The 27,574-nt window shown below is 39.6% G+C and overlaps 1 protein-coding gene across 7 annotated transcripts in view; it reads right to left on the bottom strand.

The window, feature by feature from the left end:
• Positions 1-4,325: 4,325 nt before the first annotated feature.
• odad2 (outer dynein arm docking complex subunit 2) overlaps positions 4,326-27,574 on the bottom strand; it is a 68,090-nt gene continuing 44,841 nt past the window's right edge. For all 7 annotated transcript variants that reach the window (XM_041969082.1, XM_041969084.1, XM_041969085.1 and 4 more), the window contains 6 exons: positions 25,798-25,978; positions 25,648-25,709; positions 15,315-15,429; positions 11,576-11,764; positions 10,591-10,812; positions 4,326-4,917 (listed from right to left, as the gene is read on the bottom strand). In XM_041969082.1, coding sequence (XP_041825016.1) covers positions 4,798-4,917; positions 10,591-10,812; positions 11,576-11,764; positions 15,315-15,429; positions 25,648-25,709; positions 25,798-25,978 — 889 coding nt within the window. In that variant the 3' untranslated portion in view covers positions 4,326-4,797. The remainder of the gene's footprint in view (positions 4,918-10,590; positions 10,813-11,575; positions 11,765-15,314; positions 15,430-25,647; positions 25,710-25,797; positions 25,979-27,574) is intronic.

Here is a 27,574-nt window from a genome sequence, read left to right as displayed (position 1 = left end):
GGGCTGTCAGTGCTCGCGGGGGAACAGAGCTGCTCTGTACTGGGATGCCTCAGTTCAGCAACGGACCCAGACGTCAGATCGTGCAACATCCATCACTAATCAATACATCCAATTTTACTTCTGTCAAGTCTGACAAAGACTGAAATTGCGATGTGTCTGTTAAATTTTACCAATCACTCATTCACATAATTACACACCTGGGTCATGGGTCTGTTTTGTAAATTGAAATCAGGTGTCACACATTTCCTTTTGAGCCCACCTTAATCATCTTGTAATCTCGAGAAAAACTTTGTTTTCTTAAGATAACGAGATAGATTATCCCGTTATCACGACAAAACTGTCCTCGTTATCTTGAGATAATGATTAAAAAACTGAATAATAGCCAATAATGGCCGCTCTGAACTTCCGTATCAATCCTTCCATCTATCCATCCTGCGTCTCCCTGAGTGCCATGCACTCATGGTCCTGGCTGAGGACAGCCTAAAGTATGGACTCCCCACTGTCGGGGGGACCACAGTGTCTGGTGCAGTGTAAGCTGAAGGGTGAACCTGGGTTATTTGATCATCAGTTACAGAAGCTGGCTCCTGGGACGTGAAACATCACCTCTGGGGGTGTTGGTTAAGAAGTTCCAAGGCACAGCTTAGGTTCTGGACCTGGTTTCCTATTTCAACTTATTCTGCTCATTTCTGGAGCCATCTCTGTCCAGCAGCATCCTGAGGCCGAGAAACCACCGTACTACTTTTTCTCCTGTGACGCCGTGTGAGTTTTGCTTTCCACGCTGCGTCACATGCTAGCAAGCGTATATAAACACACCAGTTTTAAACGCGCACCACGACTGACTCAGACAAGAAACGCAACAAAACATTATTTTATTCCATCCATTTTCTGCCGCTTATCTGGAGTGGGGTCGTGGGGGCAGCTGCCTAAGCTTCAACCCAAACTTCCCTCTCCCCAGTCACATTCACCAGCTCATCCGGAGGGATCCCGAGGCGTTCCCAGGCCAGCCGAGAGATGTAGTCCATCCAGTGTGTCCTAGGTCTTCCCCGGGGCCTCTTACCGGTGGGACGTGCCTGGAACACCTCACCAGGGAGGCGTCCAGGAGGCATCCTGACCAAATGCCCGAGCCACCTCATCTGGCTCCTCTCGATGTGGAGGAGCAGCGACTCTACTCTGGGCACCTACTGGATCACCAAGCTTGTCACCCTATCTCTAAGGGAGAGCCCGGCCACCCTGCAGAGAAAACTCATTTCGGCTGCTTGTATTCGTGATCTTGTTCTTTCGGTCACTACTCACAGCTCGTGACCATAGGTGAGGGTAGGAACGTAGTTCGACCGGTAAATCGAGAGCTTTGGCTTTTGGCTCAGCTCCTTCTAAACCAAGACAGACCGATGCAGAGTCCGTATCACTGCAGACGCCGCACCGATCCCCCCACGGGAGGGGAGGCCCATGTCACCCTTTCAGGCTGAGCCTGACCGGGCCCCATGGGCAAAGGCCCGGCCACCAAGCACCCGCCTCCATGCCCCACCTCCAGGCCTGGCTCCAGAGGGAGGCCCCAGTGACCCACGTCCGGGCAAGGGAAACCCTGGTCCTTGCTTTGTCATCATCATAGGGGTAATTTGAGCAGCACTTCATCTGGTCCCTCCCCTAGACACCTGTTTGCTATGGGTGACCCTACCAGGGGCATGAGCCCCCGACAACATAGCCACTAGGATCATCAGGACGCACAAACTTCTCCACCACGATAAGGTGGCGGCTCAGGGAGGATTATTGTTATTTTATTACTATTAATCATTTTATTTTGATAGCTGTTATTAAATCTTTTGGATAAGACATTTAATAGAGGACTAGGTTAATCCATTTGAATTTATTTAGTTATGAATTTTATTGTAGTGGCTTGTTTAATGGCATTCATATTGTTTTAATTTGACTGTATTTATTTGTTTTCCTGCCCTGGGACCGCAGAGAGAAATTAGCTGGTGGCAAAATCTGGTACAATATCTCTTTTTTCTTCTGAGATCAATGTTTTTGTGCATCAACAAAACTATAAACAAAAAGAGGAAGAAAGGACTTTTTTACTGGCTGAGATTTTTCACAATACAGATAGGATGAAGATGGATGCTGGAAGAGCCGTCGATAGGGGGACGTCGCTGAGAAAAGCTCTGTAGTGCGTCTTTAATGAGTTAATTGATTATATTACAGATCAGTTTTTATTGTTTTAATTAAGTTTTTTTGTTTGTTGTTTTACACTTTTCAGTTTGCTGTAATTTTAACGTATATTTAACAGATTTCTTTGCAGCTCTTTGGTCAAAATTTCCTTTTATTTTTCCTCTTCAAGTGCCATTTAAATAAACCAACTAGTCCATACTTATAAATCACCTTTTGTTCCTGTTTTAATGTCTTGTTATTGGTGACAAGAACCTTTTTCAAAGGAAGAATGATCATTTCGTTGTGGGAGTGAAACATACGCTAAATGTTGCTTATGTTTGTAACCAGACTGGGGAGTTTGAATGGGTTGTTTACAAGTAAACATCACATTTTCGCCTCTACGTTCACTTCAATATCACACAAAGATTATCGGGCTGTTTTTGTCCTGATTTTGCCTTCCTGACCAAGGACGGCAAATGCCCTGCTATCTTAAGTTTTACAAGATTTTTATAAAATGATCATTTGGTCTGAGGTGTGTTAAGACCCTTTTTTCCCGACAATCAGCCCTGAAATGGGTCGTGGCTGACAATCGAAAGTATTGAACATGTTCAATATTTACGACAAAATATCTTCACGTATGTGGAAAGCCGACGACTCCTGAGTTGTGACTGTGTGGAGTAGCCAATCAGAGAGCGAGCTGACTGGGGAGCAAGGAAGGATATAAAGTCCGTGTTCACGCCGTCTCCAGTCTGTTTTTTTTTAGTTCAACAATAGCCACAAGACCACGATCTTTCCCTTGTCCTATATATCCTCTTCCATGCTGTATGATTCTTCTTCTTCTTTGTTTTTGTTAGATCACGTTTTGTAACGCGATATTTCTGGTTCGGTTGCTGGACAGCGTCGTTATGCAGGTGTTGTTCTGTGCTGAGATTATTGGAGCCACCACACACAGTACAATCAACACTGTTAAATGCCTGATTTTTTTATCTTCATGTTTGGGTTCTCTAACAGAAAAAACATCTCTTCAGATTTAGAAGATCCTTTATGTGTACCAGGCTTTAGGTTGTAAAGCAAAGTCTTACTATATGAGAATCAGTGATTCAGATGGACTTAATGGATGGAGAAAGTTTCTTTTAACGAGTCCAGATTTAAAAAAGGTAAATCAACATGCAAATTTCTTTTCTTTAGTTTTACAATTTAATCTTCATGACAGGAGCTCAGAATTTAAAGAACAGACAGGCTGATCAGTGAACTGAAAACAAGAAGAGAGCATGTTTCTTTCTTCTTTTTCTTTCTTTACAGCCTAAATGCTTCTCCTGAAATATTTTTAAAACTTGGTCTTGACATTTCCTCAAGTTGCAGTAGCTATAAAGCTTGTTTCAGGGAATTAAAGAGCCATTAGTCACTGTGGATTTATTTGCTCGGAGAGGCTTTAGCTCCGTGTTCTGCTTTTTGGAGGAAGTTGCATCTCCACATTAACAAGCTCAGTCAGCCACTCTTCCCTGGTTCGTGCTCTTCCAGTGACCCCCGCAAGCAGCTGGTAGTGTTTAAACTTCAAAGACTGATGAAGATTTTCAACCACATATTTTCAGTGTTTTGCTAATTTTCAATTTTTGCATGTGGCTGATATTTATAATGAAAGTCCCACGAGTCTGTGGCAGCGTCTGTGGTTGAGTGCTGAGCTTCTAAGCAAAGTGGGATCAGGAAAGCAGGATCAGAGACCGACGATGACGGTCTTCTTCTGGATGGCTGTTTATAATAACAAGACAAGACTCACGTCTCATTATCAGTACAGTTTCAATGTACCGAGGAGAGTAAAATAACAGGATTTAAAACAAGTTTTTTCTCTAAAAAATAAAAAAAGTAGAAAACTTGTTTGTCCCCAGAAATCCTTCATTATAATGTTTTATAGTTGGTGCTGACAAAATGCCCTGAGAGGGCTTTGGTACGGAGATGATCCCAGCAGGCCAAAAGCCCACATTTTACTTTTTTACAGACAGAAATAATGAGCTTGTTTATAAAACATATTTTACTATTTATAATAAATATCCCAACAAAATCTGAAATTACTGTAAGTAAAGGGTGGAAAATCAGGGTTTCAGTTTATTCCCGCTGTGAAGACACAACACACTATTGTGTTGGAGACATTTTTTATTCACTTGTGTTAACAGTGGCTGAATTTATGGGGTATTATTGTATGGTATTTATACAGAACATTAGTGCAGGCTCAGTGCTTGTCCATGCTGAGGCTTCATAAGTGAATTATTCTGTTTGGTTGTGTGTTTTCTGGCTTTGAATATGTTCATATAAGTACAGAAGGATCCGACTAGTATCAGAGAAGGTTGGGCATGCACAGCAGATGTGGGTTATGTTTAGATTGTGGTCTCTGGATGCTTGGGGGTCTCTGAGCTTTCTTTTCTTTTATCCAGTTAAAAAAGCTCAGTGAGAAGTCTCTCAAATGTATTTATTTCTTCTTAAGCTTCAGTTTTAGCTGGAATCTTTTCTCCTGAACTTCTGGTTTACATCACAAACTCATACAAACATTTAACACTTGAATGCCTTCTCAGATCATTTAACAGAACATATTTAAAACACTTTACTACAGGTTTAGCTTTATAGTTCAGAAAATCCTATAAAAAGACACAATGGTAGTTATGTAATGAGCCGTTTGGCATCCTTATTTGCCTGGGCCAGCAGTCTGATGTTGCGGACGCAGCGGGCAGCGGCTTCCTGCACCTCCTCGTTGTCCGAGCGTATCATGTGGATCAGCATCTATGGGAGTGCACAGAACAGAGGTTACAGCTGGCAGCAGGAACAAATTCTTACAGAACCATTGTTTTCCAGAAGTGGACTAATCCACCTTTTTTTAAAAAAGAGACAAAAACAATCAGCACCCAAATAAGAAGCTGTTTTCACAAGTGGCAGCTTTACTGTGTGGGGACAGCCTCAAACCATCCTGCCATGAGTACCTCAGTGTGTATGCATGTGTGTGTCCCGCTTCCAAACCATGCCTCGGCAAAGGGGTTACAGCTGCATGCACACATGCTTCTGTAAGTTTGTTCAGATGAAAGCCGTGCAGGGCAGGCTCGACATTAAAAACCTAAGCATGAACCACACCACTCCACAGCCTTTCCGCCACTCCAAAGGTCAGATTATATCCGACTATTAGTGGCTTGTGAAATGGATCTCGTTAGATCTTATTGCAGAACAAGGTTTTCTTTTTCTTTGTGCTTTTCTAAAAAACTCCAGCTTTGGAAGTATATTCTTTTGGTTGTATAAAATTAGATATATAAAAGATTCTCATAGCTTCAAAGAGTTGCATATTAACAAAAAGGAACAGACTGGATCTACGGAGTACCACTGAGTGGCATGTGTTTTTGGGTTCAACATTTTTTTTCCTGTTTTATCTGCAGCAAAATCACTGCATTATGTTTGTGGGCAGCTGCGAGGCCGAATCAAAACAAAAGTAAATGTAAGCATAAATACTCTGGTGCAATGGATGATTCTAAATTTGTTCAATGTGTGCTATGTGGTAAAAATCACAATGGTGTGCCACTGAGGTTTCCGAAGCCACACTTGCAATTATTTTGGATAGTCTTGTTTACATCCATAATGAACCAATGGCAACATTACCTCCCTCAACTAAGCGCTTAAGGCTTTTCTCCTTCTAAACATAACAAAGCCTTGATAAATATGCTGCTGAGACATCTACGGCACTTTTAAGCTCCATATATCTGGATCTAGTTCTCCAGTGAGTGAAAAATATCTTGTAAACGTTTTCTGTAACAAACAGCATGCTGCAGGAGGCTCACAAGTGATGTGTTTAAACACCATGTGGACAGTTTCCCTGGTTTCAGTGCAGCAATGTCACATCCCCGTGGATCATGAGCAACACAAAGGACAATATGTCAACTGCCACTGTCAGAAACAACTCTGGAATTTACATTTACCCACAACTCTGTCTCCTTTGTGTTCAGAAATCAAGTAGGTAGAACAGATCCCTTCATCTCTGTTAGACAAACTAAACTTTAATTTCCATTGTAGGCGTGAGTGTCGGGGCTGATCCCGACCTCTTTCCGTGTTACATGCGAACCAGAGACCACTTTACACGCAAGTGTGGTTAGCAAACAGCCTGAGAGGCAACTAGAAGATGTCCTCAGGATTTTCAGCACAAAGATAAACAGTTAAAAGAAAACAGATGAAAAACAAGGTGGGCCAGCTTGTGTGTGTGTGTGTGAGAGAGAGAGAGAAACTCTACAAGCATGAGTCTAGTTCAGCACCCTTCCTCTTGATTATAATCACTTCATTTTGTGGAAACAAGCAGTCAGGGTGCCAAGATGTCAGCGCTGGTTAATAAAGTCGAGGAATATTTGTGACACATTTTATATGATTTATTTAAAAACATGCAGCTCTCTAAACAAGTGTCTTTTGTGAAAAGAGAGGATGCCCGAGAAGTGCCAGAGGCAGGGTTTTTGCCAACCTCATAGCACGTTATTCAGGCGTCGCCAAATAAGGTCTCCCAAAGCGCAAAGCTAGGCTAAGATAAGCGTGTCTCTCTTTACAGCCTTTTTTCTAGCTCGCTCTTTGCCTCCCAGCTGGGATCTGCAGGAATATAATACAGCACTTGTTAGATATTCCCTGACTGCAGTAACATGAACACTTGCTCAGCATTTCAAATCCAAATCAAGAGTTTTTGAGGTTTTTGCACTTCAGAGAACTCTAGTGAGTCTTGACCTCCAAGTAGAGAAGCTGGGGACCGTGTCAGGTATGAGAGGAGGCACATTATATGGCATGTACACAAACCACATATGCACACTTTCTATTGCTCATCGAGGTATTGTAGTGTTTGATGTTCTCTGTTAGGCTTTAACTGCCTGGAGAAGTTCAGGTTGGAGCTCCTCTGTGCTCAGTCTGACAGCCATTACAGCCCCATCCTCATCCCAGAATTCCCATGTTTTAGACTCAACTGTGGAGGCAAATAGTCCAAACAGACAGCAGTGTTTAGCTGAGTCGAGGGGAAGTTAGTGCGGGTAAACAACATTCCCTGCAGCCTCCAGTGAGCCAGAGACTGTTCAGCTGCTTTTTCTGAGTCTCTGAAGAGGAAGAGGAAAAGGACAGAGCTTTCAAGTCAGTGACTTTAAGAGAGAAGTTTCTTACTGAGTCTGTTTAACCCTGAGAACATGGCATAAGGGACAGAGGCTCGCAAACACTATGCTCCATGGATTCTCAAAAACATGGTAGTCATAACAGAGTTATGAACATATCATCTGCTCAGCGCACCCACGACCTGAAGTCATCCTTCATGCAAATAAAAAGGTAAGTTTGGAAGTAAACCTGTGGTGCTACACTTGGAAATGTTTCCTGTTCTCACATATACACAACATCCTTACATGCTTACACTCCTGAAGTTCGTATGAAACAAATTAAAACAAACTATCTTCATAGCAGGGGAGAAATACACATCAATGCAAAATGTCTGTACAATACGAACCCGGACCTGGCAAAAGCCACGCTTTGGATTATCTTCATATGAAAATTACCAATAATTACAGTCTGCATTCTGTAATTTTCATCAATTTTCTTCACAAACTTTGCTTATGAAAGAGGCTCTATAACACAAATAGCTGGCAGAAGCTGTCTGCACAGATTTATGGTTTCAGCAAACAATCCCCAGTCCTTTGGAAGCAACATAAAGCGCGTTGGGAAGGCCTGTTGATTTAATACATGACACAAAATGAACCACATCCATATTAAAGTGTGAGATACTAAGAGTAGATGTCAAATCAAACCAAGAGGCCAGTCTATTTCCTCTGAGAGACAGCTCCTCGGTTCTTTTTATTGAATAAGGAAAGATCTGATCTGAAATGTTTAACCAGTAAAATCAAAAGACAGACGGAGGCTTGTTTTTGATATGAGACTGAACTGATTCATGGCTCAAGTTTTAAAACTCCCAGCATAAAAATATTAGTGGACAAAATTGATGTTATGGTCATAGTAGAATAAAAACACTGGGACAGTTATCTAATGCGTTTTCCAGCACAAAACACATTCGTTTGGACGCCTAATTTCCCCTGTGAATCTTCAGGGACCAGGCCGTGCACCGGTAAGTGTGCAGGGGGAGAAATGCTGCTTTCTAAAACAGCTTTAGAGACGGAAAGGCCTTTACTCTTTCTGAAACTGTATACTGCACATGGCTGAACATGTTTTCAGAGCTTCTCAGCAGCACAGAAAAACTCTTTGAAATACAGTTGCAATAATACAAGAGGCAGCTCAGAATTTACGCAGCGCTGTAAATTAGACGTGGAACCTGCATCAGCCCTAAATAAACCCTCTGCAATCCATCCACAACATATTGTTTTAACACATTCCTCCTAACAGCTTCCTGCATATCATAAAGCACAGTGTTAAAGGTGCAAGCTTGGTGGTGGAGTCTATGGAGCTACAATAGGGACGTAAGTTTTTTGTAACTTGTGTTTTTATTTATAAATCTAACAAGTAAAAGGTACAAATCAAATCTACAAATACGGATTAATTCTGCAAGTAAAAAAAAAAAAAACAATAAAATTTTTTTGATGTGTAATGTGACTGATTTCACTGAAGCAATGAATCTATTTCCAGTGAGATACTGATGCATTTTCAGTATGTTTGCTTAGTTTTACAGTTTTCCTAAGTAAAGGTTTTAAAACAAATTCAGCCTCGTCTTCTTGGGAGACTGTGCTACATTTTATCGCTGCGTCGATGCAGAATCGTCCACGTTTGCAATGCATGGTGAAAAATGATTAAATTCAACACCCCTAATGGAAACTCAAAGTTTTCTTATGGGATATTATAAAAACAGCTAATTCTGCTGAAGTTTGTAAACATTTTATTTATCATAACTGATTTACCTTTATGGAGTCATGGTTAGGGATTAGACAAATATGACTGGTTCTTGAGTAAGTGTGTATAATGTGGGACAAATGTCTTATACTTGTAAAACTGACTTATAATTTAAAACTTGCAGAATTAATCCGAACTTGTAGATTTTATTTGTACACGTACTTGTCCTTACACTTACAAATATGTTAAAAAACTAATGTTTCTGTTCTAGCTTAACAGATATGGACAAGCTCTCTCTGTAACAATTCCTCTGAGGTCAGGCAGGTAAGTATCAGCATCCCCCGTCCAGACTGGCTCAGACCAAAGCCAGACAGAACAATGAGGCTGACTGTGCTGTGTTTCCATGTCTGAGATTAGAAACAAATGCAATGCTGGTGCAGTTACGTGGCCCTTGGTAATTAAGCTCTTTAAAAGTCCAAAAATACATTATGGAGTCGTGTTGCAATTCTTAACTGGTACATTAATAAAGGCAAACATGGAGACAGATTAAAAAGGGTGGTATGTCTTGAATTTGAACACGCACGTACTCAAAAACTAGAATGTCAAATATAGACATAAAAACTGAGAAAAAAAAAAGAAAAAAGGCTTGCCCAGTCTTGTCATGGCTCACACTACAAAAAGCATTCATCTTAATGACTTTTGCAAATTGGACATAACTCTTTTGGAACACCCAATGTTCAGTCCAACTAACCAATTATGGCGAGTGTTAAACCACATGCACTGTAGCAGCACATCAAGCTAAAGTGCACCATTTAATGAACATGGGAAAAAAATATTTGGCTGCAATGGCAATTTATAATTTATATCACAGTTGTTATTTAGGGAGGCGGTTTAACACACCAGTGGCCACAAAAAAGATTTCTCATGTGAAAGTCTTTCTGTAAAACATGATTAAATTAGAGAATAGAGTAGAATTCCCTGAAATGCTGAAGCATACATGTACGTGAATTCTCTGCATCACTATAAGAGACAAACATAAACAGCCTGTGTAGGTGAGCATGAAAATATCCTGACAGGCTCTGATGTTGGACAAAACTACGTTTATTCCTTTATGAAAAAACACCACTGGTGGATGTAATCCAGATGAGCCCATAAACAAACAAAACTGTTTTTAGTTTTGAATGGTTTTGACTCCTTGGCCTGAAGCGTATCGCTGCTGCATTCTACACTGATGTCCAGGAATAGCCCTTAGTAACTGTTACCCCCAGCTACAGCCCTTTGTGATGGCATCTCAGGCTGTACCGTAGAAATGGCACTTTGCACACACTGAGCTGTTTGCTTTTCTGAATTCCCATGACGGCTTGAAAGTGGAGTCATGTTTCCGCCGCCGAATAAAACCCACTTTGTTTCTGCTTCGTAGGTCCAAAGCTCTGAAAATAGTCACAGCTTTATTACTGTTTTTCACACATCAGGAGACCAAAGCAGTTTCCTCAATGCAATTATGCTGAATTTAGTTTCAAAAGCAACCAAATAAACTACAAGATAGTTTGTAAATTACCTTAAAAATAAATAAATTTATAAAAAATAATAAGAACCCAGGAAGCCAACAGCAGTAATGCAACCGACCTGGACTGCTCCTTTCTCATGAATGATGATGCAGTTGTGGGGGTCTTTGGAGAGCTCGTACAGGGCCATGACTGTGCTGTTGAGGACTAACCCGTCTTCTGATTTTAGGTAACGAGTCAGGGGTACCACAGCTCCAGCCACACGAAAGCTCTTCCTATTCTTGCCCCATACACAGCATTGGCAGATGGCCTCAGCTAAGTGGCGACGGAGGCGTTCATCAGTCTGTAGAGAGGAGAACAGGTTACTGGATCCCAGAGAAAAGTCTTTCAAATCTGCATTTACTGGACCTCATTCACCAACAGCTGTTATGAACACATTTGTGCTTTAGTCCTACTTGATTGTGGCACTCATTGGTACCCTGGATTTGTTCATAGGTAGGAACGAATTCTACGAACACGCTTTGTGTTGTGCTTTGCATTCTTGTTTTCTATCGTTCAGTTCATTAAAATTCAATCATAAAAATTATACAAATGTTTGTCAGATTTCTAAAAACAACTTTTATGAATTAACTAAAAATTTTGTTATTTACAATAAATAGTGAGGCCTAAACTGTCCTTGCAGATCGCGTCCTAACATTATAATTTACAGGGTAAAATTAACAACTTTTCATTCATTCAAGAACAAGTCAAAATAATTTAATTGATTGCAGATCAAACTAAAACCTGCACATGAGCATTAAAGCACTGTCACCAGATGTGTTCCTGTGTTCCAGATCTGTGTTTAGGGTCAGATGGCACATCCTTTTAACTTACGAGTGATGCTATTCATCAATCTAAGAGGAAAACTACAAGTTTGTGGTCAGAATCTGATGGAAAGGACAATTTAAGGATCAATTGAAGAAGAGTCATAAGGGGATGTTGGTGAATGAGGCTCAGTGCTATTTGCAGAATTTGTACTTTTGCAGAAATAATATGAGGAATTAATTTAAATAATTGCTATGCACATGAATGTTAAATGCTAATTGTCTTTGGTGAGGTGGTCTTACTGTATTAGTCAGCTTTGCCAGCAATGGGACGACCTCCAGATCAGTGAGGATTGCCAGGCTGTCCTTGTCTTTGGCTATTTTGGTGATAGCAGCGCAGATGCTTGTTAGCACCTCATTGTTTGTTGACTTCAGTAAATTAACGATCACCTCCAATCCACCGACGAGGGACCGCGCCAGCTCCCCTGCATCCTACAGTCAAACAGTCTGTTATAAGCTGGTGCTTAGCAAAAATGATAAAGAGGAGGGCCCAGTAATTAGGACAAAGCACAGTTAGGCAGGGAAATTTAAACAAAGCAGATAAAGGAAAACAAATTAAAATGCAAAGCAACAGCTTATCATCGTCACCACTCCCATGTACTGAGACTTTAACTTGTCATAGGAATGATGAAACATAGAATTTTGAGCTTAAAAGTGACATTAAACAGTGCAAACCCTGCAGTGCAGACTTATGCCTTCAGGCTTTGAATTCATGGCACCAGCCTGCACCATAAGACTTGGAGCCACTTGTGGGGCATTTCCACAGCCGAAGAGCTGGCAGAGACGCTGGCTTGGCACTTCAGGCCACTGTTTAAAGTCACAACTCATCGTATTGGTAATCGAGGAGCGATACTTAAATGTGGCCGGGTCTGGAATGAAAACAGAGCTAAAACTTTCCCCAAAATGCATGAAATCATGAATTAAAATCAGAAAGCATGCTTAATGTGGGTCGGTTTAACAACAAGCTACAACTCAAGGGCTGATACATGGCACAGTACTGTAGATCAGTTAACTATTAACCATGGAGCCACGGCCCACGTTTGGGCCTCCAGAGCCACCTTGGGCGTTAGATTTGAAGCTTTGAACCAGATTTAAAACCTGTGTTAACAAACCTGGCTTGAGGTTTTAAATTTGCACCTGCTGCAGCCTGATTTTATTCCGTGAACTCTTAGCATGTTCGCCATCTTGTTGTATGTACAGGTTCACATATAATAAATAAATGTTGTCATTCTCAGGGTCTCATTACGTCATGTTGTGTAATTAACTGTTAAACTGGAAGTAGATTTGCTTTACTTATTTAATACTATTCATTCATTCATTCTTCATTCATTTATTATTAAACCAATACAGTGTTAATATTTGAACAGGACCCAGACCATTTTGAACTGGAAAAGCTGGGGCCTAAGGTCAAAAAGGTTAAGAACCCCTGATGTAGATCTCACCAATCACAGAATTTATTTTGCAGTTTTGGTTTTTGTTATTAAATAAGTCAAAGATTTGATTACAGTTTTACTGCAGAGCTACTGTGGGAGGGCTGGATGTACTCCTCTCCTCTCCAACAGAGCACACACAGCTGAGATCAGGCCACAGGCGGTGTATGGGCCCTGTGATGCTGTGCCAGAGGACGAGCCACGTGCAGCGTGCAGGCCAGTAAGGGGGGAGGGGGTCACAAGCTAACCCCCGATACACAGGAAGCTTCTTCTGGGGAATACTGATGACGGCCGGCTGGGAGTCCTTACGACAGAGGAAGCTCTCTGAAGCCACCAGCTGCGATAGACTAGCCAGAATCTCTTTCATGGCCTGGACGGGCCCCCAGTTCTGAAAACTGCAGCATTATGAGGCTGAACACGGAAAGACCTTTCTCACTAGCTTCGCTCTCTCCTTTTCACCAGGATGAAATGAAATAGAAAACACATTATCAGCTGTGTGGGATCTCAAGCTGAGGGGAGAAAACTGAACCCACAATGGCAGCAGCATGACCTGTAACCATTTTCTCTGCAGCAGTCAGGCTGCTTTAAGTTACACTGTGGCATCTAGCAACCATCTGAACTGCTTCTGCATCACACTGTGATTTGTGCCCCGGAGGGTCCTGCCTCCTTGATAGGAAAACAGAAATCATAGAATAATCCACTAGCTTTAGGTATTTTTATGGTTATCAGTTTAAGAACTTGTAGAGGCTGACTGTAGTCTGCTTCGGTCTGGGGAGGGGAGGTGGGCTGGTATGAAGCATCCAGTAGATACATTTATACCACGGCTTTTTCATAAATCCACAATAGAACCGCTAACTTAAACCACATGTTTTATACACACACATATATATATATATATATATATATATATATATATATATATATATAGCAGCCCCCTAACACAGTTAAATCATTTAGAAAGCATGTTCATGAATTTTCCTCAGAATTGGCACAATGACATCCAGACAAACAATGTCAAACTTTGTTAGTTCTCATTTGTGGATCTGTGGCCCACCGACTCCCTCCATATAGTTACCATGCATAATTGTTGTTCCTATAAATTCCAGCCAGTTAAAGGGAAAAAGAAAGTTTTACCCCCGAGACACCTGCTTGGATCCAGTTTATTTGTATAAACTTAATCAGACTGCACTACTGACGAGCTGTTTACACTAATAACAGCAATGGTCCAATAAAAGATTAAGTCTGTTGCTGGAACTAATTTAATGGCGCTCTAACAGTAAGCTAACGGTCTGAAACAATAGCATGGAGGAGCACTATGGAGTTAAGATAGAGATATAAGTTTAGTAACTTTGTATCCCTGTGTTTGTAAATGTAACAAGTACATGCACAAATCATTTGTACATGGATTAATTCTGCAAATCAGCAATTTAGCATCACGACAGCAGAATGATGGTCTGGCTGTCGTGTTGTACTGAACTAATTTACTCTGCCAAGAGGAGCCTTTTGGATGTGGGGCTCCCCTTGAATTTTAAATGTTATTCTTTAATATTATTTTAAACTATATTTTTGTTTATAACCGCTGGACCAAAACCAAAAATAATATTAAAATAATATTAATAAAATCAACTCTCACACTTGATTTGTACTGGTACTTTGAGACAGAAGATACAAAACTTATGTCCTTATTGTAGCTTCATAGGGCTCATTATGTTTTAAAACTACAATCCTGTAACGTTGTCCAACTCATAAAAGTCAGGTCAGCATAGCCAAACATGTGGTCTTGTCCTATCCTTTACATTCTGAAACCTACTTTACTCATAAAGGGAATTTAGCATTATGCAGCAATCCTCAAACAAGCATCACTTGTCATCATCGTCAACCATTGATTTTTCTCTTTTGAAATTGTGGCCAAACTTAAATCGATGGACTTCATACAGCCACAAACAACCATTTATTTTCATTCAAGACAGGGACCTAGAAGGTTTCATTTCACATTATATAACATTATATCTAGAGATGTGTAATAAATATAGCCATGTAGACACATTTACAGTGTTTTCATTAGAAAAGTAGGTTTACAGAAGCAGCCTGGACCCCGGTGCTCTATGCCTGGATTGTGTGCCTCTGTAACAAGTAGCATGTTGAGGGGAGATTTTCAGCGAGGAAATCAGACGCCATGCCACAGGATATTACTCAGTCTTTCTCCCTGCCTGCTCCCCAGTTCCCCAATCCCAGTGTGCCAAGGAGGCTTCTCTGCTTCATATTAGTCCAAGGTTCATGTAAGCCTCCACTGACACAGCTCTGCCCCTGCTAACCTCCCAGCAGCAGCAGGTTGGAGGGAGAGCTTTGGAGACAAGTGTGGTGATATAAGCAGATTTCTGTCTGTGAGATGACCCTTTATTCTGAAAAGACACGAACCTCGTACAAGCCACTGATTTACAGGTTATTCATGTGCTGTTGGAGGGTTTCTGTGATAGGACACCTGGCAGATGCAGAAGACTGATGCACTTTGTGTCTACAGGGATTGAAAAAAACCCTGCACTTTACTTTACCTTTGCATTCTCCAGGAAAGGACAAAGGGCCCAGGCAGCACTCGACTGAACATCTGCACAAGGGTTCTTCAGTAGCGACCACACCAGGCAGACTCCATCAAGCTGCTTGATTATTCTGACGGAGGGAAGAGAAAAAAGGAGCTGTGAGAGGAGAAGAGCAGAACTTCATGTTTAAATATATATATATATATTTATTCTAAGTTTTGATCAGGCCTGTACGTCTGAAATGTGGAGCATCAGCTTGGCCAGCAGCAGCTCAACATAATCAATTCCAATGAAGTTAGGACATTTGTGTAATACATAAATAATAACACAATACGATGAATTGGAAATCCTTTTTAAAAATTAGCTCATTTTTCATTTTTAATATAGCAGGGATCACCTCCTTGAGGGCCGGTGTTTTACAGTTATTGAAATTTTACTGTAACACACCTGATTAAAAACAAAAGGGATCTCCAACAGCTTGTCAAATGCTGCACAAGTCTGTTAATGACCCATTCATTTGAATCAAAGTTCACTTGAGTTCACACTGGTTCAAACCAACCAGACTATCCATGGAAGCGGACCAAACACTGTCAGTGTGAACGTGCCCTGGGTGCCCATGGCATGGGTAACTTCAACATCAGTGAAGACTCCATCAATGATGGAAAGGTTTTCGAGCAAAATCTGCTCCCATCCAGTCATCTTTTTCAGAGATAAGACAAAAATACAACACATTCAGCTCGTTACAACAGTGTGGCAACACTCATTGAAAATGTGTGCCGCAATATGAAGCATAAAAAGTCATACGTGAAGCGTGAATGGGATAGAATTCAACCTAAAAATCAGTTTCAACACGTCCTGAGTGCTTACTTAGTTTTATTAAAAGGAAAGGTAATGTAACACAGAGGTAAACATAAATCTATCTATGAGAGATAAATAATCTAATGAGAGAATATTTGCACCCTCCTTGACCAAAAAAAAAAATAAATAAATAAATAAAAAAAAAAAAAAAAAAAAAAAAATATATATATATATATATATATATATATATATATATATATATATATATATATATATATATATATCCCCCCCACACAAAATATCTTAGTTTTATTACAATTGTTTTGAACTATCAAATAGGATTAAAGCATCCATCAGTTTCAGTGCTGGCTTTTCATTACAACTCGCCATAGCTCAGCATGGTTTCTCTACTCTGAAACCCATCCACAGTCTGCTCACTCAAATCATCCTCCGTGGAAAAGTTTAGCAGAGCAGAGGCCAGAGGTTAACTCACATACATCAGCGTATAGTACTTCATACATGGATTTATAAATAGACACTGTGGCAAACTTACACTTCATGTTGGTGCCTTGTTTTTAAACCGGAGCTAAAAAAGGACTGCCTTCCAAACCAAACAGAGCCAGAGACAGGTCGCTCTATATTTCATAAAGTCTGAGTGAAGTTTACTTAAGCATGAGCTTTATTTCATGTCATATACATGACTGTTTTCAAAACTGCAGTCAAGCTCTGAGAAGTCAAAGAATTATGCCACAGAGCACCCGTTGTCTGGTATAACTAACATGTAACGTGTTCTCCATGTGTGCTTCCACCAACAAGGTCGACATTGAATGCTGTCATAATTACTTAAACACTCCCTAATCACAGTATCTCCATGACTGGCAACGCGTGAACGCTCATGAGGAACGTCCCCTGCGCCATCTGTCTTATGTTTGCACATAAATCAGTCTAGAGGGATCATAACATCAGATTCCAGTCTGCAGGGCCTCTTAAATCAGGACCAAAAACAAAAGTGAAGCGTCATATCATCCGCCAAAACAGCTCCATCTTCCCATGAAACAGGTATGAAACAGATTAGCAATGAAGCTGCAGCTGACAGTGATGGATTAGAGAAGGAGACCACAAACCTTGGAGGCATAAAGAACAACGTGTGTTCACTCTTGTAGTTACACAGGATTCATTGGAGGAAATGCTACATCATTAACCGCACACTGTCTACTGGTTGGGAATGAAAACAAACATTCCAGGGAAAACTTGAACGTGATCATTGGTTTGTGAGTAGATTTGAATAAGCAGAGTTAACATGACAATTAGGGAATGAGCATTTTAAAAACAAAAGATATGATTATTAATTTCAGGAGGAAAACTTTAATCAAAGATCAGACCATTGAGGTAAAGCAATCCTAGAAATAAATAAGTGAACTGCAAAACTGTATGTAAGAAAAGTTAACAGCATCTGTATGTTTAAGAAAATATTCTTATTTTCAGATAAGAAGATAAGAGTGAAACATGACTGTGTTTTATCCTGCTTTTATTAAATCAGTTTTATCTTTTTATCTTTGTGGTTCATTTTTGTGTAATGAACAGATTTATTGGCGCTCCTTCTCCTGCTAAGTGGTGGCCTCTTCCAGCCATTCAGTGCCGGGGAGGGACCTATAAAAGGCCTAAGGATCTACACGTCTGGGCCTTTTGGCCAGTTTTGCCACTACACTATGTTTCTTTTGTGTGGGCCTTAGGTTTCTGGTTGTGTCTGTTTGCCAGGGTTTTGTTGTATGTTACAACCTATTGTTACTCGTTATTTAGTAAGTTGTTTTATTATCTTTAGGTTTCTAGATTGGCCTTGTAGGAAGGAGCTGCCATTTTGTTTCTCCTGTGTATGTTGAAGTAGTTGAGTTGTAGATTTGTATCTTTTTGTTTTTGTGGTTAGGCAAGTTGTCTGTTGTATTTGTAGTTAGGGGTACTCTGTTTTTTATGTTGTCCTTCCCTCTCCCTGATACTTTTGTGCATTTTTGTGTTTAAACTGATTTGCTAACTTTAAATGAGCTAAACAACAACAACGCGTGTAGATAAAAAAAATCAGTTTTGATTGTACTGTGTGTGGTGTGCCCCGAAAATGTAATCACAGAACAACATACACATAACAATGCTGTCCCGCAACTGATCTACAATCTAGTCCTACAAACTGGAAAAACGTTGAAATGTAGAAGAAGAAACATAGCAACAACCGGCAAAAAACGAAGATGAAGAAACGTAGTAACAACCTGAAAACACAACACACAGCATGAAAGGGGATATATAGGACGAGGGAATGATGGTGGTCTTGGGACTATTGTTAACAGAAAAAGCCAAAACTAAAAGAAATAACGGACTGGAGACGGCGTGAACACAGACTTTATTTACTTCCTTGCTCCCCAGCCAGCTCGCTCTCTGATTGGCTACATTCCGTCCCACGTCACCATCCACGCAGTCAGAACGTACGAGTCTTCGGCGTTCCGCAGAAATCAGCTCTGAAATATTAAACATGTTTAATGTTCCCAGTTGTCGGCTATGACCCGTTTCACAGCGGATTATCGGGATAAATCGGCTCGTAACACACCACAGACCAAATGATGATTGGACAGGGAAATCTCAAGTTGATCGGGCGTTTGCTGTCCGAGGTCGGGAAGAGGCAAAATCGGGACAAAAACAGCCCAAAAATCGTTATGTGCCTTAGGGACGTAATGACTGGAGGCTCGTCTTGGAGGGTTTTTTTGTTTGTTTGTTTGGTTGTTTTTTTTTAACCACTTTTCTTTCTCTAGAGTTCTGATCTGGTAGAGGTTTTGTTTTTGGTGTATTTGACATATGATAATATAGTGTAAATATGGCAACTAGTGTTTTTGTTTTGAGTCAGTTATTGAACAGTCCTGCCTGGTAGGGCCTAAATCTTTGTCATGAATAAGATTTATTTGCTAGACTGACCTGAATGTGACTAAACAGATGGTTGAGTGAACTTGAAAGCCCTTGTTTCAAAGAAGGTAGTGGATGAAAGGTTGCCCACTATCTCTGGTTCACCATGCTTGTCAGGTTTTTATGATAGGACTATCCTTAAAAAAGGATAACTTTAAAACAGGTGCCTCTAGTCCTCTCGACTGGTTCCACACTGTCACTTCTTTTACCAGCATTCCTATATACCAGACTGTTATAGCAGATAGCTTCTTCCATTATGAATGATGACATCCTCCCCCTACAAAAAGTGAGTTTTATCTCTTTTACTCCAGACCAGGGGGGCATTCCATGAAAGCTGCTCAAGAAAGACAGACTCAACTGAAAAAGTGAAACTCAAACTAGCACCATCCGTTATTTTAGCCTCAAGTCATTCCTGGGACGCAGCTCAGCCTTATTTGATCCTACTGATTCAAGACACACTAGTAAGGTGCAGCACCCTGGATATCCAACAAGCCCAGACTAATGGATGAACGAATGAAGTGAAGTGGATGAAATGAGCGAAACTTAAGGCAAAATCGGAGTGCCGGTCTTATCAGCGGATCAAACACTGCTGACAGAGCTGTACAAAGAACACAAACATATTTTCACCTAAACCAGGCAAAGCTGTAGCTATTAACAGAACCAGGGTATGCCAGAAAATGCCAACACACTGAATGTGTTGGGTGTTAAAGTGATCCATTTTCATGTATTTCACCCTGTGGGAATAACGTGAACAAGTGGTGGTCTTGTGGTTAGAAATGTGGATTAGCATCGAAAGGACCCGAGTTCAAGTCACCAGGCTGAAAATAAAGGGACCAGGACTGCAGTTAATATGGATTTAATGCATAGACTGTATATAAAAGATGGAAGAAGCCTCCATGACATCACCCGTAGGTTTCTGAAGAGCTGAATTGAAGCTCATTGGGCGGTTACCACCGTCGCCATCTTGGCAGTGTCACACGTGTTGTCATTCCCGGAAAATCCAAAAATGGGCAAAGAAGTGGAGCTGAGAGGGGGACTACAAAGGTGGGGGTGGATGATTGACATCCATCAAACTCCAAGCTGCCTGTAGCTAAGAGCTAACCGAGCTAACCTGGAGCTAACGGTAGCTAACTAGCTAACGGAGGTAGGTGGGCTAAAGCTAAGGTGCCACCTGAAAACTGTGGTTGTGCTATACTCTCCCTTCTTGCCACGGATATTGGAAATCTGTCAATCAAAAGGACACGGCCCTAATTATGCCGAATTTTAAGATTAAATAACATCCAAATGGATAAGCTAGAAAGAAATTCACCCCCCTAACAATTGTCATGAAGGCAAACTTGACCTATAAATTCTAAAATGGATTTTTGTACCAGGCTTTAAACAGGTTTATTTCTGCTGTGAAGTTGGTCTTTTTAACATGGGGGTCTATGGGAATTGACTCTGTTTTAGAGCCATCCCCTAGTGGATGAGGGGTGAACTGCAATTTTTTGCACTTCTGCATAGGCTTCACATTTTACAGGCCGAGGTTGCTGCTTGGTTTAATGCGAAGAGAAAAATTTCTCTATTGGGATTAATTAAAGTATTTATTGTTATTTGTTGTTCCATAAAGTTATTTAAACTTTGTATAAAATGTTCTAGGCTAAATGAGCAACCTTGTCTTTTTATTTTATTGATGAATAAACTTTAAAAGTGACTATGTTCCTATATTATCAATCTAGATAATATCAGAATTAGTTCGACTACATACAACAATTCATTTTAGGTTATTAATTAGCTTTACTGAGCTAGGTATAAGTGAACCCCACTGACCTCGTAACCACAGACCTAAATAAGTATCCTTTCATGAAAAAGAATTAAATAGAATTAATGGAAAATGTAGTTGGATTTTTTTCTTAAACATGTTTGTATTCGTTGCATAAAATGTTTGAACTTCGCAACATTAAGGTTTTTATTTATTTTTAAAAACAATTAAAGGCTATTATCTGACTTCAATAGATTTTTAAATTATTTTATTACATAACCTGAGCAGCGTGAGTGTGTTATTTATTTGATGGAATAATGTTTGGGAGTTCTGTTTTGACCCATCGTTCTTTGAGCTGAGACTTAAATAAGCTGGACAGTTATTCTGGTCCAGAGTGGGATTGCTTTACAGAACTAGTTACCATGGTAACACAGCTGGTCCTTATTCAAGCTACGATGATAAAACAGAACTTCCACTCTGATGAACCAGACTTATCAAAATAAGCGAGGCTTTCCCTTAATCCTGCTTCATGGAATACCTCTCAGAGGTCGGCAACATTTACTAATAAAATTACCTTTTTTTTTTTACCTCTCGTCCAACCAACTAAACATAATTTAGAGCCAAAACCTTTTTCACTTTTAAAGATAATGATAGACGAAACTGCTAACATTTATAACTTCTTGTGTCAAGACAAAAGAAAATGATAAACCTGCGCGCCATCAGAGTTCATACCTACACAACATCGCTCAACTCATCATAAATGACTGAGTCTGCTGGAGCTGAATCAGTTCGCTGATTCGATAGTTGTTTACAGAAACAGTTTTGTTCCTGATTATGTTATAATATTAAACAAGCTGAAGCATTCATTTGCATATATATTTATATATTCACTGACTCTACACAGGCTTTTTTATTTATTTACTTATGTGTTTGTTTCGGTGTTTTATATGGTTTTATTCTTGATTTTATACAAAGGTTGTATTTTTAAGACATTTTGACTGCACTTTGCATTTTTTTCTTTCTATTTTTTATTTTTTGGGGGTTTCTTCGTGTTGTTCTATGTTGTGTTTGTTCTAGAATTTATATGTATATATGAATAAACATCATATCACTGCAAAGCAAATTTACCTAAGGGTATAAATAAACCTGAATTGTGTGGATCAAGTGAGGAATTAAAAAAAGATTCTTCTGGTAAGATTGAGTCATGTTAACTGACAGGACTGTTGCAGCTAATTATGTGGTATTCTTCATACGTCATCATCATCATATGTGTGAACATCAGTGGTCTCTGGTAATCTAAAAAACAGCTCTGGTAGTGTTGGGTTGAAGAAGGAAATAATTAAAAGTGAGTTATGTTAATTGCTCAGCAAACTACTGAGGCTTACATGTCTGAAAATAAGCTATAACTGGAAAATATACAGAAAGGTTCTCTGTTTACAGCTACGTGTGAATTACGGCAGATTACAAGATCTTTCCTGAATATGCATACATGAGAAAACACAGAAAACATGATGGAGCGATGTTATGTACCTCTGTTTACTACAGTTACTGGCTTTGGTTTGACAGGGTTTCATTTTTATTGAGCTCTCTTGGTTTTTCTCTTCAAACAAATAGGCTCATACAACAGCATTAGCAGCTAACTAACAACATAAACACAGACGTTTAGTTATGTTTCTGTCCAGTGCTAATTAAGAAGGGTCTTGTAGTCTGTAACAGCCTTGTAAAAGCAAATGAGACACAGATGGAAGCTCCACAATGATGTGCAGAATTGAGGGTGAGGTTAAATAAACACATGGAAAAAAATAAAAAAGAAAAAAAGACTGTGATGGACCCTGGTTCAGTGTATTTTTCCAGTCGTGTAGTCTTAGAAAGGGCAGGGCTTTAGGTATGTTAGTCTGACCAGCTCAGTGACCACAAGGCCATAGTAAAACACTTGGAATTAAACCACAGCCATAATTAACACAGCAGGTACAATAAACAAAGCTTTTAAAATCTGTCATTAAGCTGAGGATGAAAGAGAAACCTACCTGCAAAATTACTGATTAAAAAGACATGAATTTCTTCTCGCATTAGCCCATGACAGGTTGATCATACTGTGTTTAGATCCTCCAGTTGTAAGATAAACATATGACATCAATAAACAATCAGGAAAAGGTCTTTGGAGAGAATTGAGAGATGGCAAGTCACTAACCTGATTTAAGAGATGCCTCACATGATGCTGTTGACTTTTGTCATACTTTTAAGTCATATTTATCTGAAAGATTCTGCATTTTTTTCATGTACAAAATGAGTCATCCTCACAAACCAGGTGAGTCAAGGAGTTCCTCAGAGTTCTGTGCTTGGAGCTATACTTTTCATGTTGTACATGCTTCTGTTAAGTAATGGTATTAGACAGTTAGCATTTTCAGCTGTTTTTATCTGAAGCCTGATTAAACCAATTGCTTGGTCAGATTACAATGATTTCTTAAAGACATAAAGACCTGTATGAGTCTTAAGTTTCTCCTTCTAAACCCCAACACGACTAAAGTACTGTCTGAACCCTTGGACCTGAAAAACTACCTATGGAATTACTCTGGATGGAATGACCTTGGCTTCCATTAGAGAAACCACAGTTATTTTTGACCAGGATCTGTCCTTTATTTCACATATAAAACAGATTTCTAGGACCACAGTCTTCTACCTACCTACATAATATTCCCAAAATTAGGAACATTTTGTCTCAGATTGATGCAGAAAAACTAATCCAGGGATTTGCTCCTTTCAGAGTGGATGACTGAAATTCCTGATTATTATTCTGTCCCAAAATGTCCTGAAAAGTCTCCATCTGATTCTGCAGAAATTTAGCAGCGAAGGTTCTGATGAGAATTACCATCAGAGATCATGTTTCTTCAGTTTAATTTTTGTCTTCATTGGCTCCCTGATAAAGCTCTTAGTTACCAAGATCCATTGAATCTTAAACATGTCAGAGTTTTTTATTGTTATTATTATTAAGGGAGAAAGAAAATCCAAACCTACATGGGCCTGTGTGAAAAAGTGATTGTACCTTCCTCCCTTGTTAAAACTTAACTGTGTTTTTGTTTTTAACTGTGAGTTTAATTTCTTTAGCCAACCTAGGCCTGATTGCTGCCACACCTGTTCTAAATCAAGAAATCACTTAAATAGGACATGCCTTAAAAAGTAAAGTAGACCAAAAGATCCACAAACAAACAAACATCATGCCAAGATCCAAAGAAACTCAGGACCGAATGAGAAAAAAAATAATTGAGATAAAGTCTTTTCTAAAGCTTTGGGACTCCAGTGAACCACAGTGAGAGCCATTATCCACAAATGGCAAAAACATGGAACAGTAGTGAACCTTCCCAGGAGTGGCTGGCTGACCAAAATTACCCCACGAGTGCAGCGACAACTCATCCAAGAGGTCACAAAAGACCCCACGACATCCAAAGAACTGCAGGCCTCAACTGCCTCAGTTAAGGTCAGTGTTCATGACTCCACCATAAGAGACTGGGCCAAAATGGCCTGCATTGCAGAGTTCCAGGACGCAAATCACTGCTAAGCAAAAATAACATTAAGGATAGTCTCAATTTTGCCAGAAAAGTTCTTGATGAAGTACTTGGAAAGGTACTCTGTGAACTAATGAGACAAAAATGGTACTTTTTGGAAGGTGTGTGTCCCATTAAATCTGGTGTAAAAGTAACACTGCATTTCAGAAAAAGAACATCATACTAACAGTGATATATGGTGGTGGTAGTGTGATGGTCTGGGGTTGTTTTGCTACTTCAGAACCTGGAAGACTTACTGTGATAAATGGAACCATGGATTCTGCTGTCTACCAAAAAATTCTGAAGAAGAATGTTCGGCCATCAAGCTGAAACAAACTTTGGTTTCAGCAGGACAATGATCCAAAACACACCAGCAAGTCCACCTCTGAATGGCTGAAGAAAAACAAGAAAACCTTGGAGTGGCCTAGTTAAAGTCCTGACCTGAATCCTAGTAAGATGCTGTGGCATGACTTTAAATGGTGGTTCATGCTTGAAAACCCTCCAATGTGGCTGAATTACAACAATTTTGCAAAGATAAGTGGGCCAAAATTCCTCCATAGCAAAGTAAAAGACTCATTAAAGTTATCACAAATGCTTGATTGCAGTTGTTGCTGCTAAGGGTGGCCCAGTCAGTTATTAGGTGAAGGTGGCAATCCCTTTTAATAATGTTTGTTTGTTCAATAAGTTGAATATTTTACATCAGCTTGCAAAAAAACTTATTCAAAACTGGGTGTTTTCCCTTTAGACTGTTTCTGTTGTCCCTCCTAACTGTTGGAGGATTTCAAGTAATTAATATGCTTAATCAAATAATGACTTCATTGGTTGTATGCATGAACTAATTAAAAAAAGAAGGAAATCAGACCCTCCACTATTGCTGAGGTGGCAGTTCTGTTTGTGTCAGAGCAGAACAGATGGGAATCAGAGGAATCTGAAAGGACTTGTGCTTTTCTTGGCTAAATAAAAAAAAAAAGTGAATGTGAAGAACACAAAGCTTTACTTAAAGATTACCACTGTCTGACACTGGGGGAGGGCTGATGGTGTGTTCACACTGGTGCAGAATACTGGTGATACAGAGACCAGAGAAGACAAGGCATATTGTCATGGACAAGGAAACACTGAATTTTATTTTTGGGGTTTTTGAACATTTATTATAAACTGGACTAATGTGGATTTAATTGGAATACAATAAGTTGTAGTGAATTGGACTGTGTTTGTAAAACTGCCTAGAGATGTCTTTTGATGATTATTGTAAATTGATACAATATAAATAAAGCTAAACTGAATTAAATATAAATAGCCTGATCAAGAGGAGACAGAGACTTACACCATGTTATCTTTATCTGTGGCACATGCACCTACGGCCTTGGTGACATTCACAAGCAGCGCCTGGTAAAGTGACAGAGTGGACATACATCATAAATCAACATCAGAGCATGGTTTGAAATTAAAAGAAAATATATGACGTTTTACACACCTGGTTTGTTCCAGTGAGCAGATTAACTAGCGGCTTGATGCCGCCACATGTGCGGACGGTGGCCTTGTTTACAGGTATCTGAGCGAATTCTCCCACAGCTCCTACAACATTGACCAGCACTTCTTCGGGCTGATCAGTTAACAGACGGAGCAGGGTTTCCAATGCTTTGTGCTTCTGAAAGCTTTGAGTGAAGAGGAGGACAGTTGTTAGTCATGTTAGTTACTCTGAGGAGTTATGCTTGAACAGTACTTTGTTCATACATACAACAAAACAAATTATCAACACAATCAATGAAAAGAAAATGCAAACTTTTAAAAAAGGTAATAATTGCAGTTACTGTGTTGTCTAACAGGTCTAATCACCAATAACTACAGTTCTGGCCAGGTGTCCCTTCAGCAAGCAACAACTTTGTTCTTGAGGCTGTCAATTTGGTCCTGTCAAGTCATACTCCTCGAGAAGCTTCGTCCACAACCGTGTGGGAATAACATTAAGTGTATTAAGGAGACTAGTTCTCCATCACAGCTGAAAAAAAATCCTGGAGAAAACCCTAATGTTAAGTTAACATACCGGACACAAATTCAGCCTGTTCTTTTGTGTGCTATTGTGTAGTTAAATAACTTGCCTTTCAAGATTAAATATTTGTTCTTAGTCTTGCTTTTTGTGAAATAAATTTCTAAATATGTGCGACTTATAGTCCAGTGTGACTTATATATGTTTTTCCCCCCTCTTCATGACACATTTTATGACTGCTGCGACTTATACTCCGTAGTGACTTACAGTCCAGAAAATACTGTAATAAAAACAAAGCAGGTTTCAGAAAATAAAAGAGAAAACAGTTTTAATGTCCTGAATAAATTTTTAAAGAATACTTCAGTCGAAGGTATTAGCTGAATTGTTTCAGAGTACATGTGGTGATGAGAACTTACATTTGGGTGTCTGATATGATGACCTACCAACTCAAAACCCTATAAGAGCTAAAAATGTTCCTATGTTAAATGTTAATATTACTCTATAAGAACTCTGTTTTATATCTGAAAAAAGAAACAGCTTTGGAGGCTCAACATTAGTCTCTGTTAAAGCTCTAGAGAAAAGGACCAATGGTGAAGATGCGTTTTAGACTTGTCTATCAACCACTGGCTGATCATGGGGTTATTTCAATGCCTCTTCTGTGTCTTTTGGTGCTTTTCCATCTCATGGTACAGTTTGTAACTGAGTGTAATTTGCATCCGGGTTTGTTTCCAGATAGTCTCTGTGACAGACATTATGATCTTAAGAAATTGCATCAATCTGATTAGCTGATTAATCCAACTGATTAGTAATAGGCTACTAATGTAAACATAATGGAAGCAGTACATGAAAAGCTAAACCACAATAAGGCAATATTCCCAGATAATTTGGTAACTATAAATGTCTTTGGCATTTTTATGTCAATTTTAGTAGAATAAAAAACATTACTGATGGAAATTGAGGCGCATCAATGTGAACAAGATTTAACCTGAAATGGGAAATAGCATCTTCCATAGAGTCACACTTTTTATTAGCTAATATATTAATTATTTATTGCTAGTTTTTAAAGTCAAAGGTAGAGAAAACATTGCCCTCAGCAACACAGGCACAACAGGCGCTTTTCCCACGGCTCTCTCACATTTACTTTGCATAACCAAAGCTTTGCTGTGGCTTGGAAACGCTTCCTCCCTCTTTAGCTGTGACTTTGCCTTGTTTGCGTATGCTATTGAGTGGTAAACTATAGTAAACATTTAAAAGGGATATACTGCGG

Source organism: Melanotaenia boesemani, chromosome 18 (genome assembly GCF_017639745.1).
Source record: "Melanotaenia boesemani isolate fMelBoe1 chromosome 18, fMelBoe1.pri, whole genome shotgun sequence".
NCBI lineage: Eukaryota > Metazoa > Chordata > Actinopteri > Atheriniformes > Melanotaeniidae > Melanotaenia > Melanotaenia boesemani.
This window is presented reverse-complemented; position numbering and strand designations above follow the sequence as displayed.